This window comes from Callorhinus ursinus, unplaced genomic scaffold, assembly GCF_003265705.2.
Source record: "Callorhinus ursinus isolate GAN/ISIS: 27379988/994484 unplaced genomic scaffold, GSC_fseal_2.0 scaffold4, whole genome shotgun sequence".
Lineage (NCBI taxonomy): Eukaryota > Metazoa > Chordata > Mammalia > Carnivora > Otariidae > Callorhinus > Callorhinus ursinus.
In genome coordinates this window covers 11,901,876-11,917,839 of record NW_027397066.1, presented here as the reverse complement: position 1 = coordinate 11,917,839, position 15,964 = coordinate 11,901,876, and the positions used below count along the sequence as shown (strand labels likewise).

The 15,964-nt window shown below is 44.2% G+C and overlaps 1 protein-coding gene and 1 long non-coding RNA gene across 2 annotated transcripts in view; both read right to left on the bottom strand.

Annotated features, from left to right (window-relative positions):
• Nucleotides 1-6,178, bottom strand: part of LOC141372571 (uncharacterized) — a 6,725-nt gene extending 547 nt beyond the window's left edge. Inside the window, exon 1 of the long non-coding RNA XR_012377854.1 lies at nt 28-6,178. This is a non-coding gene — a long non-coding RNA (uncharacterized lncRNA). The remainder of the gene's footprint in view (nt 1-27) is intronic.
• The window catches only part of CD38 (CD38 molecule), a 42,793-nt gene extending 27,571 nt beyond the window's left edge, over nt 1-15,222 (bottom strand). The window contains exon 1 of the mRNA XM_025887105.2: nt 14,551-15,222. Within this exon, the coding sequence (XP_025742890.1) occupies nt 14,551-14,798 (248 nt within the window). The 5' untranslated portion in view covers nt 14,799-15,222. The remainder of the gene's footprint in view (nt 1-14,550) is intronic.
• Between the last annotated feature and the right edge of the window lie 742 nt (nt 15,223-15,964).

Genomic DNA, 15,964 nt, shown 5'->3' with positions numbered 1-15,964 from the left:
CATCGGGCTCCCTGCTCCGCGGGAAGCCTGCTTCTCCCTCTCCCACTCCCCCTGCTTGTGTTCCCTCTCTCACTGTCTCTCTCTTTCTCTGTCAAATAAATAAATGAAATATTAAAAAAAAATAAGTTCTTAAATACAGTACAAAAGGCACAGCCATAAATGATAAATGTGATTACATTACAATCATGTAATACAAAGGATCTGATAAATTCAAGAGTCAAACACAGATTGGAGGGACATACTTGCCATCCACCTAACTGACAAAAAATTAGAATCTTGAATGTATAAAGAAGACAGACAATTCAACATAAAAACAGGCAAAAAACAAAAACAGGCACTCCACATAAGAAAACAGAATGGCCAATAAACACATAAAAAGATGACCGATTGTGTTAGTAATCAGGGAAACAAAAATTAAAGCCATAAAGAGATGGGCAAAATTGTTCTAAGTGATGGTAAGGATGCCTATCAACAAGGACCTTCAGGCTACTTTTCTGAAAGTAAGCTGACACCACAAATTTGGAGACCAGTTTGGGCATATGTAATGTGGCAGACACTGTTGGCTCCAAACCCAAAGAGATTTTCCTCACTCTTCTTCCCTCTTGGCAAAGCATGCCTCCTATCACATTGATCCAAAATATCAAATACTCAGTTCACAAGCCTCCCTTCCAGAGAAAGAAGAAAGGGGAATTGTGGGCAGAGGTACTTTGATTTTACCTGTCACATGTTATTTCTGTAAAACCTAGAAGAGGGGCACCTGGGTGGCTCAGTCTGTTGAGCGTCTGACCCTTGATCTCAGCTCAGGTCTTGACCTCAGGATCTCAGGTCGTGAGTTTGAACTCACGGGGACTCAAACTAAAACTCAAAAAAAAAAAAAAAAAAGCCTAGAAAAAAATCTAAAGCAAATTACACCTGTTACCTCTGCACGATGAGTAAATAGGCATCTGTAATATTATTCCCTAGACATTTCAGTGTGTTCAAAATTTTCATAATTTAAATCTTTAGCCTAAAAATATTGAGAGGAGATACTGACATGAGAATAAGGAATACAGAAGAAGGAAAAAGACATGGCAAATACAAAGGGGACAGTTCTCGGTGGTAAATTGATGTGTTCCTATCCGGGGGTTCAAAAGTCCCCTTGAAAAAATTGTATCTAGAAGTGCTAAAACATGAAGGAAGTTCCCCAAAATGTGATCCACTGTCTTTGATCTTTGTAATTCTATTTATTTATTTATTTATTTAGTCATTTTAAATCTCACAGTTTCTGTTTTTAGTCTTTCTTTGCTCTTGAAGAATCCCCAAGGAGATTTAATTACTAACTTTGATACTGCTCTACGTAAGTTAATTCATCCACAAACTCTTACTCCCAGGAACTGAGATAACGAGGAAAGCAATTTTACTATGAATTTCACAATACTTAAACTATGAGGTACCCAACACAGCAATGCTTTATAATGTTTGCTGGATAGTCATAAGAAAAGTAACATTTGAATGGTATCAAAGCAAATATGGATCGAGGCCAAGTAAAAATATGCCTTGGGGGAGTTTCTCATGTCCCTTCAAATCAGACTTTACTGCTTCTTAACATCCAAGGACCAAAGACGTAGATAACTTTCTACCGTGTGGATGCATCATGTTTGATACATTCTATTAGGAAATAGAAAACTGAGCTTAGTGATTTTCCTAAATGTCATATTATAAAAGACATTTGAATTATACCTATAAAATTGCATACACCGAGTGTCCTGGGATCGAGGCCCACATCGGGCTCCCTGCTCATCCGGGAGCCTGCTTCTCCCTCTCCTGCTCCCCCTGCTTGTGCTCTCTCTCTCACTCTCTGTCAAATAAATAAATAAAATCTTTAAAAAAAAAAAAACTGTGTATGCTGAAACCATCCATTTAAGCAGCTCTGTATCTCCCTTTTGTGACTCTCCTTTTCTTTTTTTTTTTTTTGTAATTGTGGCATTCATCACTATTTAGAATTCCACTTTGGGGGTCAAGTGAGTTTGTATTCTTCTCTATATTTTTGTATTTTTCTCAGTGTCCTCCAATAGGCTTGTTTTATTTTTGCAATTAGAAAAAAATAAGAGTCACTGCAAGGAAAAAGAAAGATACTCTCTTGCTCCATTTATTCTTCAAATTTCTGACCTCAACTTTCACCTTTTTTTGCCTTCAAAACAAGATTCTCATCATCCCCTCCCTCCACAGTAGATACTTTTCCTGGTGATATTTTGTTGAAAAAGACGATGCCCACTCAGATCAACTACAAAAATCCACAAATGTAATTATTCTTCCCCTAGCAAACCCTGAATCCTTGAAACACCCGTGTGTGCATGCACATACAAACACACACACACGCGCGCGCACGAAAATCAATTCTTGATTTTATCTCATTCAGTTTCCTCTTTTGTTCTGTCTTGGGGCACCTGGCTGGCTCAGTCAGGGGAGCGTGCAACTCTTGGTCTCGGGGTTGTGGGTTTGAGCCCCACCTTGGGCGTGGAGCTTCCTTAAAAACAAAAAACAAAAAACTTTGTCTTGGTAATTTTCTGAACTGATCTATTTCTAAGGGGTTCCTTAATGGCAAGAAAAAAATACCTGACCACTTCTCAATTCACTTATTGCAAAAACTCTTACCTGACCCCTATCTCAGTGACTCACTGCATTAACCAACACTATCCATTCTCTCTACATAATTAATAGGCTACTGTCTAGTACACCCAACTTGGTTGTCTTTTTATTTATTTGTAAATATGCTTATACTTGTTGTTTTCATTATATAATTTAATTAAATTGTACATAAATTGGATAAGTGGAAAAAGAAAAACCTGTTTTGTTTTGTTTTTTTAAACCATGAAAACCAAGTTGAATGGCTTGGTAAAAATGACCATAGGTGATTTATTTATTTTTTTTTAATGTTACAGACTCGAAACCAAAAAGAAACTCGTTGGTCATCTCTAGACATTGATAGGGGATTAACCAACTTGTTATTCTGTAAACTGATAAATAAGGGAAAAGAATCAAGCATCTCTCCTGCCTTTCTTTTGTGGACGCTACTTCAGGGTTAAGAGAGAAAGGCTTCTGTTTAGATGAATCAGAGTAAATGAATTCAGGAGTCTTAGAATTATAAAACATCCACTGTATAGCCCCTATGGACATAATCGATCTTGGCAACAATGATCAAATGGTGCTAAACTGATGAAATGATAAGTTGTCAAAGAACTTTATAATAGATGAATCAGGCAGATAATACCCAATTCTGTTAACCCCCTAAATGTGGGGTGCTGCAACATTATGTGCCTCCTGCTGTGACCGATGCCCAAGGAATTCCACAGTTCCCTCTGTAATGCATTCCTGCCCATCCTCAAATCCAATCCATCTCCCCAGTCTCTTCCAAATTAATAGGCATTTAAAAATGGAGAAGGAAAAATGGTTAGGAGTTAAAGGATGCTTAAGAGGGGCACCTGGCTGGCTCAGTCAGTGGAGCATGCGACTCTTGACCTTGCGGTCCTAAGTTCAAGCCCCATGTTGCGTGCAGAGATTACATAAAAATAAGATCTTAAAAAAAAAAAAAAAGGATGCTTAAGGTATCCTTTAAGATATCACTTAAAGGATAAAGTCGCCGAATGCAACATGTGAACTTTTTTTTGAACAAATCCCTTATAAAACTACATTTTTAAGAAACTCAGGGAAAAATAAACAGGGTGGGTACAGGGTAATAATCAAGAATGAGTCTCAGTTTTGTCAGGTGTGACAGTGGTATGTCAACTATTTTTTTAATGTTATTTTTTGTGAGAGATACAGACTGAAGTACTTACAGAGAAAAGGATGTGAAGTCTGAAATTTGCTTTAAAGTACTTTAGGGGAGGGGCCCCCGGGGGGCTCCGTCTGTTGCCACTCTTGATCTCAGCTCAGGCCATGCTCTCAGGGCCCCGGAACCTGGCCCCAGCTTGAGCGCACAGTCTAAAGGTCCTCCCTTCCTCGCCCTCCGCCCCTCCCCCTCCCAGCTCGCTCGCTCTCTCTCACGCTCTCTTTCTCTCAAATATATAAATACATCTTTAAAAATAAAATGGTTTAAATAAATAAATAAAGCACTTTAGAGGGAAAAAAGTGAAGAGATGGATGAAATGAGGTCAGAATGTTAATTATTGACAAAGGGTATTAGGAAAAGGGGGCTCACTATTTTGTCTAGCTTTGCATTTCTTTTAATATTTCCCTAACAGAGAGATCCAGTCCTACTGGCATTCTTGCTGCTTCTCACTGCCTCTGTCTTTGTTCCTCCTTTTGCCCAGAAGTCTCTCCCCCGGATGTTTCTAAGTTTGCTCTCCCTCTTTATTCAGGTCTTTGCTAAAATGTCAGCTTTCAGTGAAGCCTTTCTTATTTTATTATGGTACTTAACAGCCTCACACTCCTGCCCAGCACTCTGTAGCACCTTCCACCGTCTGCCACACTGTGTGTCTTCCTGTTTTATTCACTGTCTGTACCCCAATCCCACTAGAATAAAAGACCCATGTGAGCAAGAATGTAGTCTGTTTTGTTCACTGTTATATCCCCAGGATCTAGAAGAGTCTGTGGGACATAACAGGAGCTTGAGAAACACTTACTGAGTAAATGTGTTACAAAAAAATACTTACAATTTGGAAATAAGGCCAGAAGGTGGGCAGGATGGCCTCAATGTCTTACAAGGGCATTGACAGGTTGCCCCTAGAAATATTTAATCATGTAGCAGAATGTGTCTTTGTCCTTCCTATTTACTATCAAAGTTTATGAAGTTAGATGCTAACAACATACATTTTGTTGGTTAAAGATGCAAATAATTTCTGTCTGATAGAAAAGCTACACCCCAAATGTTATGGCTTTTAATTAACCTGTAGAACATTAACCACCTTTATATCTGACCTATCAACCTAATTCTACTCTATTTTAAATACATATAAATACTTAGTGCCCCCAAGGTGTTCTTTGAACTGACTTTATCATTTCACTGATTCCTTCATAAACGAGCAAATAAATCTTTGGCATGCATTGATTTTGTATGTTAATGAAAGTCATGCTCTTAACTTTTTGAAACTTCTACTCTGACAAATGAACACAAATTGTGATGAACTGTGCAAAATGTTGGCCATTATTCTTGACTTTTTGCTATCTGAGGTTTTGAGTCTGCCTTATAGAGAGAGCAACATAACACACACCCGATCCTTGGGCATCAAGACTATTCTTCGACCAGTAGAGACCACCTGGTCACCAATACTCTGTGCCATCAGATTTCTCCAAGCCAAGCTGCCCTAGGCCCTCAGACTGCTTGATCCAGCTTCTCCTCTGCTGCCCCTACCTTAGGACCTATTCACTCGTTAGTCACCTTTGAACTTAAGTTCCCAGGACTGAAAATGGATGGGATGATGGTGACTATCCCCAGACGGGATAAAAAATACTTTACAGGGACTCCTGGGTGGCTCAATCAGTTAAGCCTGTGACTCTTGATGTCAGCTCAGGTCTTGATCTCAGGTTATGAGTTCAGGCCCCAGGGTAGAGCCTACTTAAAAAAAAAATACACTTACCAACTTCGGCTGACAAGCAACGTGATTCTGGCAGAATCATAAACAGATATCATCTCTTGGAACAGCTCCAACAAACTGGTAGCATCTACGTGGCATGCTGTGTAGACAGCTTTGAGGCTGGGCCAGGCTCACCCAGTGAGATGTGATCAATGAGCAATGACTTCCACAGGCACAGGATTAAGAGTGCAGAGTGTGCCCTACATCTTTCCTGACCCAGTTCTGGGAGGTGATGTTTCAAGAGAGATAAGCCACAAAGAAAATGTCCTGGCGACCAGGCAGGACTCCCATTCTGGTGCTTTACCTGCAGAGGTCCAAAATAGCTTCTGGAGTAGAGAGACAAAGCTCTGGGCTCTAGGACCTTGCTTCCCTAAAAGGAGGAGCCCAAGGACCTCACACTGCAGCCTCATGACTCACCTTTTGAGACAGAAAAAGAAACAGATGCCTCCATCTGGAGACTATACAAATGCTCCTATCTTTGGAATGGGTTGCCTCAGGCCCTGGGACAAGCTGAGAACACACTCTTTTGGAAGTCGTATGATGTGATGGCTGTAAGCTGTGCAGTCACTCAGTTCAAAAACCACCTCTACCACTTACCAGCCCTGGTCCTGAGGCGGGGAGGTGGGGGGTGGGAATCACCGCATGCCTCAGTTTTTCCATCAGTCAAATGGGTCTGACGATCCCAAAATGGAAAGAGATGAGTTTCTGCCACGTACTAACTACAAAGCCGACTTTGTAGGCATCTGACCAAAGTAGTCACACGGGGCCCTGGGCTCAGGTCCCAGTCTTGGAGTTTAATGCTCTGCAGTTGCCGTCTGGAAATTCTTAATAATTTTATCTTTGCTTTGCATCTTGTGATACAAGGCCAGTGGACACTGGAGCCTGCACTGGGGGCTTGAAGCCTTGGCTCACACCTCCCTGGGGTAGGTTCTCAGGCTGCTACACTCCACCCCCAGCAGGAGCGTGAGTGCAGGTGGGTAGGATCAGATGCACCTCCCCAGGTGCGAAGTTTTGCAGTGCGGCCCCAGGCAACTGTGAGGGTCAGCTTTGTCCCTGCAAGAATCCCGGTGCCCAAGGGAACTCAACATTAAATAGCAAGTAAAAACCATCCAGCTGGTGACAAGACCTCAGAGGAAAGTAAAAGCTTTCTCCTGCTTTTTGAACAATGAGTCCCACATTTTCATTTTGCACTGGGCCCCAAAATGACCCAGCTTGCTCTGACCAACTGTAGGATAAGCCAAATTATTTAACCTCTCTCGGGCCTCATTTCCTCCACCACAGGATGTGTCCTGAGACTTTTCTGACAGGATTCTGATAAAAGAACCAACTATATAAAGTCCTGAGTACATTGCAGACAACCCATAAACATTGATTCCCAACCTTTTTCTCTTCAGAATTTCTAGACGGACTTTTGGCAACCGCTTTCCAAGGGCTTTCTCTCCAAAGAGGAAAAGGGGAAGCGGAGAAGTCATGAGTATTCATTGTAATAAAGAACAAATGTTTTCTCCAGGTGGAACACCATCACTTCCCTCCGCTCTTAATAATGACAGCAGAGCAAGAAGCATGGGCATGACATTAGCAGTGGGCACTCCTGGCCTTTCTAGGAATTTCTGAAGCAAAACACAGAAGTAGCGTCTCTCCTTTTCCTTCTCGTATCTCTGCTTTCCCCCACTCAGCCATCTGAGGTGCTCCCAGGGCTCTCAAGTAGCCTCTCCTTCCAGAAGATTCTACCTCAAACCCCATTTACTTGCATGTGTATTCCACCCTTCCTTCTAAAGATAACTCAGCTCTGTGGTCTGATTTCCCCATTTGCAATCACAGCTGCACCCAGGTCCCACACCAGGGAAACCAGTTTCGCTTTCCCTATTTCACCCTCCGTATTCAGTCAGGTGCATCTAAGACTCTGGCCACTGCTCTGCCTTAGAGTCCCAGCATGAAAGATGGGGTTAAAGCCTGATAATCAAAGTACTAAGCATTGAGGACACACAGATGAACGTGAGGCCATCAACTTGACTCTGCTCTAATGAGGTTCAGGGTCTCACTGGGGAAACAGATGTTGAGCAGGTGGTCATTCCATCACCCAGAGGGAAAACATGCTACAATTCTGTCCTATGCAAATACGGTCATGCTCATACTCTCTCGCACACTGAGAAGTTTCAGGTTGTGGGTGGGCCAACATGAGGTCCACACCCTCTCACCAGTGGGGTCCTGCCAAGGTCCCATACCCTTTAAAGAGTTTTGATCTAACCATTGGTCCATCTTCCCTCAGAAGTAGCATCTTATCTGTCTCCCAGATTCATTCAACAGGTTAACACACACTGTTCAGAACGCCCTTTCCTGAAATTCTCTCATCAAAGGAAGACCTCATATGCTACTTTTCTCATGGAGTCCTTCCTGACTCTGCTCCATCAGAGGGGTGGTGCTCGTTTCTGAATCTCTGTGGCATGGTGCAGGAACTTCACTCACAGCAATTCACATATTTTCTTTCTTTCTTTTTTTTTTTTTTAGATTTTTTATTCATTTATTCATGAGAGAGACAGAGGGAGAGAGAAGCAGAGGGAGAAGCAGGCTCCCAAGGAGCAGGGAGCCCGATGCGGGACTCGATCCCAGGACCCTGGGATCATGACCTGAGCCGAAGGCAGACGCTCAACCATCTGAGCCACCCAGGCGCCCTCACATATTTTCTTATTTGATAGGTACCTGAGTACCCCTTACACCCTCCTACAGAATCTAGCAAAGGGCTTAGAGAACAGAAACCACTCCGCCCTCCGTGGGGCCCCTCTCGCCCATTGGACACAGCTGTGTGCTGTTACAGATCACGCTGCCCTGCAGCGCTGTCTCCAGCACCGTCCTCCCAGACCTCCCCGTAGGACCCTGGACAGCAGGACTGGTGTTTTCGTCCTCTCTGAAGCAACCCCTCCCCCAACCCCCAGTAACCCTAGCGCCAGGCACACAACAAGTCTTTACTATGTGTTTGTAGGAATTTGCTATCTTGTACATTTTGAACTCATGAATTTTACTGAGTAGAAGTGAATAAAATGCTAGAGTCATTGAAATGGGAGGCCTGGGGAAGTAAAAATGAAGAATTGGCCCCTAAGAAATCTTGCTAGAAATTCTGAAGAGGAAGGAGAAGCAAAAGCAAATTGAGAAATGAAGAAAAAGGAATCAGAAACAAGTCCCAGTGCAGATGATCTAGCTGTCTGTGATCAACAGCAAGCAGAGCAAAACGGATGAAGAATGTTCTCTATTAAGTCTCTCACTGTGTATGTTTATGTTTCCACCAACATGATGTGGACTTGACTGAGTTCAACGTAGCAAGCATCTACTAAGGGACTATAATGTGATGAGCAATGTGCTGGATGACAGAGGGTGCAGGGGTGAATGAAACAGTCTCACCCTTTGGGAACCCCAGCTTGTATGGTGCAGGTGAAGACAGCTGTCAAAGGAATGCCCGCTCCTATCCCTAAACAGCCAGCAGCTAACACTGATGGCCAAAATTTATGGAGAGGACTGGTTTTCCCCAAGGCAAGAAGCTTCCTGGAACTGAAATATACCTCTGGGTGCCTTTCTAGAGCCCATCTTACTCTGGGTGTGGTGGCTCTCCATTCCCTCCTGCAGACTCTGCTCCACCTGCCCACATTCCCTGGTTCCTGACTATTGCCCAGACAGGTGACTCTCCCACAGTATCAATAGCACTAACCATCTGCTAACACTCTGGTGAGTCTTGGCCACATGTCTCTCAGGTCCCATGAACCCAGGGCCATCTCAGGACAGAATGCAGCTCCTGGATGTGATCTTGAGACAGCAGAACCAGGTGTCATCTGTTTGGGGGTGCTCTGCATTTAATGTTCCTGGCTGAACTTCAGAAAGTCCCAGCTTGATAAGCAGGGACAAGTTTCAATGCCTGCCTACCCATACTCAAAGACTGGCAAAAAGTAACTTCTATGGGGGTAAGAGATTTTGGAAAAGGAGAACGAAGGAAAAGGAATATATGAAGAACACAAAGTCCTAAGATCTACAAAGAAATACTGAGAAGCTACAAGGTTGAATAATTGACATAACTGGATGCTTTGGCCCAATACAAAAAGCCAAAGCAGGAGACCCCAGCAAGGGGAGGGATGTGAGAAGAGGATCACAGGAATGATTTCAGAACTCATCAGGGAAAATATTTTTCTTTTTCTTAAAGATTTTTGTTTATTTATTTAAGAGAGAGAGAGAGAGAGCACGAGCACACGTGCACAGGGGGTGGGGGGCAGCAGGTGCAGGGAGGGGGGCAGAGGGAGAGAGAGAAACTCAAGCAGACTCCCTGCTGAGCGCGGAGTCTGACTCAAGAGGCTCATCCTAGGACCTTGAGATCATGACCTGAGAGGAAATCAACAGTGGGAGGCTTAACCAACTGAGCCACCCAGGTGCCCCATGGAAAAGATTTCTAATGCTAAGACGGTATGACTAAAAGAGACAACATCAGCACGCCATGTTTTGTTGCAACAACAAAGATGTTTGTTGCAACAACATAGAAAGAAAGAGATTATTGATCAAAGAGTCATAACCTTGAAGTTAAAGTCTCCGGAGTGGGGGTCAACAGAAATTACAAGGGTTCCAAGGACAATGAACAGAGAGGAAGAAAATACCATATATAGGATCTACAATATATAAAGAACGCCCCTAAAAAGAAATAAATGAGCAACTCAGTGGAAATTAGCAAGGATCTGAACAGAAAATTCGCAGATAAAAATATAAATGACCAGTAAATATTTACCGCATGCTAAGACCCTCTGATAATCAGAAAACAATTAGGTGCTATTTTTCTCATAAGTAAAAAAAAAAAAAAGTTGGGGCGCCTTGGTGGCTCAGATGGTTAAGCGTCTGCCTTCGGCTCAGGTCATGATCCCAGGGTCCTGGGATCGAGCCCCACGTCGGGCTCCTGGCTCAGCAAGGAGCCTGCTTCTCCCTCTCCCTCTGCCTCTCCCCCTGCTCATGCTTTCTCTTCTCTCTCTCTGTATCTCTGTGTCTCAAATGAATAAATAAAATCCTTAAAAAAAAAAAGTTGATACTGTTGAGCAATGGAAAGCACGTCCTGTGATAGATGGTAATGGGAGCCTAAAATGGTACTATTATTTTGGAGGGCATTTAGAAATTCTTATCAAAATTTAAAATATGCACGATCCTCCCTTTGATCCAGCAATTCCACCACCAGACAACTATCCTACAAAAACACTCCTGTAAGTGCACAAAAATATACGTACAAGGACATTCATTGAAGCATGTGACTCCCAACCAGGATGAAAGTTTCGTGAGAGTGGGAAGTTTGTCATCCACTCCTGTGTTATCAGTAGTAGATCGCTGCTGAGAACATAGTAGACGCTCAGCAAGTGTCTGTTGAATGAATGAACAGGACTGAAAATCGGTAACTAATTTTCTGTCCAAATAGTTACCTCTACCCTGTGGGATACCATGAGCTGTTAAAAAGAATCTGGTAAATCTACGTGTACTAACACTGAAAGATCTCCAAGGCCGGGTGTTTAATTAAAAAAAAAAAAATTGGAAATGACATATTCTATCATCAGAGGACTGATTTGCTGGATTGTGATTTCAATAAATTTAATACTAGGTATCCATTTTGATGTTGGCCTTGATTTAAATTTTATTATTGTCGTAAGATGTCTGGGATACTGAAATTCCAAAAACAGTAGCATTATGAGCACTCAGTACACATCAAGATTATTCCTCCTGCTCCTCAGAATTCCCACATGTGGTGGGTACCATCATTCCATTTTTTTTTTTTAAGATTTCATTTATTCATTTGACAGAGAGAGACACAGCGAGAGAGGGAACACAAGCAGGGGGAGTGGGAGAGGGAGAAGCAGGCTTCCCGCTGAGCAGGGAACCCGATGCGGTGCTCGATCCCAGGACCCTGGGACCATGACCTGAGCCGAAGGCAGACGCTTAACCAACTGAGCCACCCAGGCGCCCCCAATCATTCCATTTTACAGCTAAGAGCACTGCAGCACAGAGAAAGTTAGTAATTTGCCCAAAATTACACTGTGACAGAGCCAAAATTTAAACCCAGGCAGCGCGGCTCCTGTGTTTATGCTTTTAAACCACCCAAGGATAAAGTGACCACATGTTCTAGTAAAAGTCTATGGACTCCATATAATTATTAAGAGCGTCCCCTTTCTTTTCAAAAAGTCCCGCGCATGGTCAGTATATTTTATGGACACTTTACTTATAGAACACATATAAGCAGCACAGGCACAGTGTAGTGGCTGAGTTCAGTTTCTGGAGCCAAAATTTGGGGAATTTACTCACACTCTCTCCTTCAGTTTGTTCATATGTAAAGTGGGGATGGTGGTAGTAAGTGACTCATATAGTTGTTGAAGGACTCAATGATTTGATATTTCTTAAGTGCTTGGCACGTAGGACCACATTAATTACCAACATATATATATATATGTATAGTGTGTGTGTGTGCGCACACGCACGCATAGTGTGAGATATCTGGAAGGATGTTGAAAAAATATTAACAACAGATATCCTCTTTTGTTATTTTTGAACATTACACATATACATATATATGTATGTGTATGTGTATATGTTGGAGTTCTATACCTATATCTATATATATTTGTGTGTGAGTGTGTGTGTTTAATACTGAGCAACTGCCCTGACAAATATTAGAAAGTCACGTGACTCCTGTGATGCATCTTGCTTGCTATTCAGCGGTGATGATCTAACCAATAGTGTGAATTTACCAAAGATGATTGAGCAACAACAAAAACTTTAAAACTGTTACACTAAAATGAAAATTAAAAGACCGCTATTACAAGATGTCCATCGACAGATGAATGGATAAAGAAGATGTGGTATATATATATATATATGTATGTATATATATATATATATATATACACACACACACACACAATGGGATATTATGCAGCCATCAAAAGGAATGAGATCTTGCCATTTGCAATGATGTGGATGGAACTGGAGAGTGTTATGCTGAGCGAAATAAGTCAATCAGAGAAAGACCTGTATCATATGACCTCACTGATATGAGGGATTCTTAATCTCAGGAAACAAACTGAGAGTTGCTGGAGTGGTGGGGGGTGGGAGGGATGGGGTGGCTGGGTGATAGACATTGGGGAGGGTATGTGCTATGGTGAGCGCTGTGAATTGTGCAAGACTGTTGAATCATAGATCTGTACCTCTGAAACAAATAATGCAACATATGTTAAGAAAAAAGAAAAAGAAGAAGATAGCAGGAGGGGAAGAATGAAGTGGGGGAAATCGGAGGGGGGAGATGAACCATGAGAGACGATGGACTCTGAAAAACTGAGGGTTCTAGAGGGGAGGCGGGTGGGAGGATGGGTTAGCCTGGTGATGGGTATTAAAGAGAGCACGTATTGCATGGAGCACTGGGTGTTGTACACAAACCATGAATCATGGAACACTACATCAAAAACTAATGATGAAATGTATGGGGATTAACATAACATAATAAAAAAGTATATATTAAAAAAAAAAAGACCGCTTTATCATTACTGTGTCAGATCGGATACGCTTGATTTTATTGATACTTGAAGTGTAACCTGAAGGAACGCGTCAATTGCTGGTTTCTCCATTAACTATTTAATTACTTGGAAACAAAGCACTTAAGGGATCCTGGCAATCTTTGGCCTTGAAAAATGTGCAAGCGAGACCACCGGTATCTGCGTTAGGATCGTGGGCTGAGAGAGCGCTGGGAGGCGGGAGGGATGGGCGTTGGGATGAGGATTTTACCACTCAGCTCCGCGAGTTTCTGAGGATGATTCTGCAAACGGGATTAATTGCAAAATCTCAAATTTACAGCAGAAACCGTGGCTCCCAGTGCTCGCCTTGGGCAGCCTGAGGGAATAGCTTTTTACTTCTGGCTGGTTCCCCTCCATGAACAAATTCAAAAATGAGTTTTCTGGGTGAAACCAAACCCTGGGAATGGAAGTCAAGAAAGCGAGCGGTTCCCTTTGGGGGAGATTAGGAACTAGCTGGCAGGAGGCACAAGGAACGGCCGGAAAGTTTCCACAGACTGATGTGGGTGGTCTTTTCAGGGTCTGTGCAGATCCATCGAGCTGACGCCCCTTACAGTGTAAATTTTATCTCAGTTTTAAAGGTTGTTATTGTTTTGGGGCGTCTGGGTGGCTCAGTCGTTAAGCGTCTGCCTTTGGCTCAGGTCAGGATCCCAGGGTCCTGGGATTGAGCCCAGCATCGAGCCATTGAGCCCCGCATCGGGCTCCCTGCTCCGCGGGAAGCCTGCTTCTCCCTCTCCCACTCCCCCTGCTTGTGTTCCCTCTCTCGCTGTGTCTCTCTCTGTCAAATAAGTAAATAAAATCTTTAAAAAAAAAAAAGTTTTTGTTTTGGTTTTGTTTTTGGTTATCGTTTTGAGTTCTCCGGTCCCCTGTTATCTCTGGGCGGGCAGGAAGTACTGTTTTATATTCATGAAAAAAACCTCACTTTAGTGGTCTGGCCCTTCTGATGCTCCCTCAACCCCTTGCAGGCTCCGCAAGCCACTTAACCTGGTGTCAGCTGTAACTGCCCGGGCACTTTGGGGCCAGCGAACAGAAATCCCATGCAAAGTAGAAAACGCCAGCGATCCCCCCCCCCCCCCCCCCCCCCCCCCAACAAACACACCTACCAGTTACCTTCGCGCCGGCAGCCGGGCAGCGAGCGCCGAGCGGGGCTGCAGCGCGGGACCTGCCCGGCTCCGAGCACCTTGCGCAGAAGGCGGGCATCTCCGCGGGGGCTTCGGCCGCTGAGCCCGCTGGGCCAGCGAGCCCCGCGCTCCCCGTCCGCACCCTCGGTGCCAAGGCCAAGCGCTCTGGCGAGTGGCACGGAATCGCAAGGCCAGCACTCCCTACTCAGCCCTGGCCAGCGGGCTCTCTGCTGACCCGGAATAGAAGAGGCTTTGTTTCGCGCGCGGTGCCCAGCCGTGTCCAGCTGCGCGCCACGGACGCCGACTCACCCCAGCTCAGGTCGCACGATTTGAGTGTAGGTGTAGCACCGTCCCAGGAGGATCTCGTACAAATGGGCAGTGGTGCCCTCCCCCTTCCACTGCTTGGGCGGAGGGCGCCACATCAGGATCCCGACCGGCACCGCGATGATCACCGCGATCAGGAGACCAAAAAAGACGCAGAGACAGATCAGGGTTTTCTTGGAAATGTTGCAGCAGGGTTCTTCCTCGGACACGGAACTGAATCTGTGGTTGGCCATTGGGGTCCCCTGAGGGGTCTGCAGGGCGAAGTTGGAGGAAAGACCCGCCAGAGGCCGGTCAGCAAGAGAGGAGAGAGCTAGGCCGGTTCTGAAACTGCACCTCCCTTTTATCGACTTCCTTTCCCACCCACCCCCTCCTCCAAAGTTCCGTGGCCAGCCAGACCAATAAAGACTTAAAGAACTTGGAAGACCTCTATTACTACAGCCGCTCACTCCAGCCTCCTGAGCAAAGACCAGACTTTGCCTTTCCAGGGAAAAGCGCCGGCCTTAAGCTTTCTCTGCAGGTGTCCGAAAAACAGACACTATCACTTTATACTTCTCCGCCCGCTCCCTTTATCAGTCTTGCCCTTTACACTTTAGCGGAACCTGATCCTGGAAAGTGTGGAGGCTGACTGCCTGCCTCTGCACCTGCCTACAAGCAAGGTCAACTGCGTGGAAGATCTTTACCTCTACTTCTTAGCCTCAACAAATGCCTGCTCCACCCCCTTCAAAAGCTGCACTCAAGCGTCACCCTTTACTCCTTAACTCCCGTGACATCAGTAGTTAAGCCTGGGTTCAAATCCAGCTCCACTACCCACTACTGGAGTGGTATGGGGCAAGTTACTTGACCTCTCTGTGCTTCTGATGTAAAGCAGGGATCATAGCAGTACCTACTTCATGGGGTATGATGAGGTTTAAGACAGGTCATATTTGCAATGTGTTTAGCACAATGCCTGGCACATGCTAAGTGCTCAACAAATGTTAGCTATTACTACCTGCTCTGTGAGGCTAGGGATGTAATTCTAGAATCCATGGGGATGTGCTTGGAAAAGTGTCTGGCATGCAGCAAGTACTCTAAGTGGTGGTTCAATAAATAATCGAGTGGCTAGTCTCAGACAACTCCTGCCCCCTCTCAAAGTTCCTTAACACTAGGACCATCTGTGACATTCAGCAGAGACCTAAGGATAGTGAAAAATCAAGCCACAGGACTTCCTGGGGCAAAAGTTTTCCAGATGGAAGGAATAACAGAAATCATGGCTGAGGCAAAACAAACAAACAAACAAACAAACAAACAAAAACACCTCTGAGGAGAAAGAAAGAAAGGCCCTTGGCCTGTTCCAGGAGCAGCAAGGACGCCATTGGAGCTGGAATGCAGGGTTAAGGGAGGCAGAACAGGAAGGTTCATA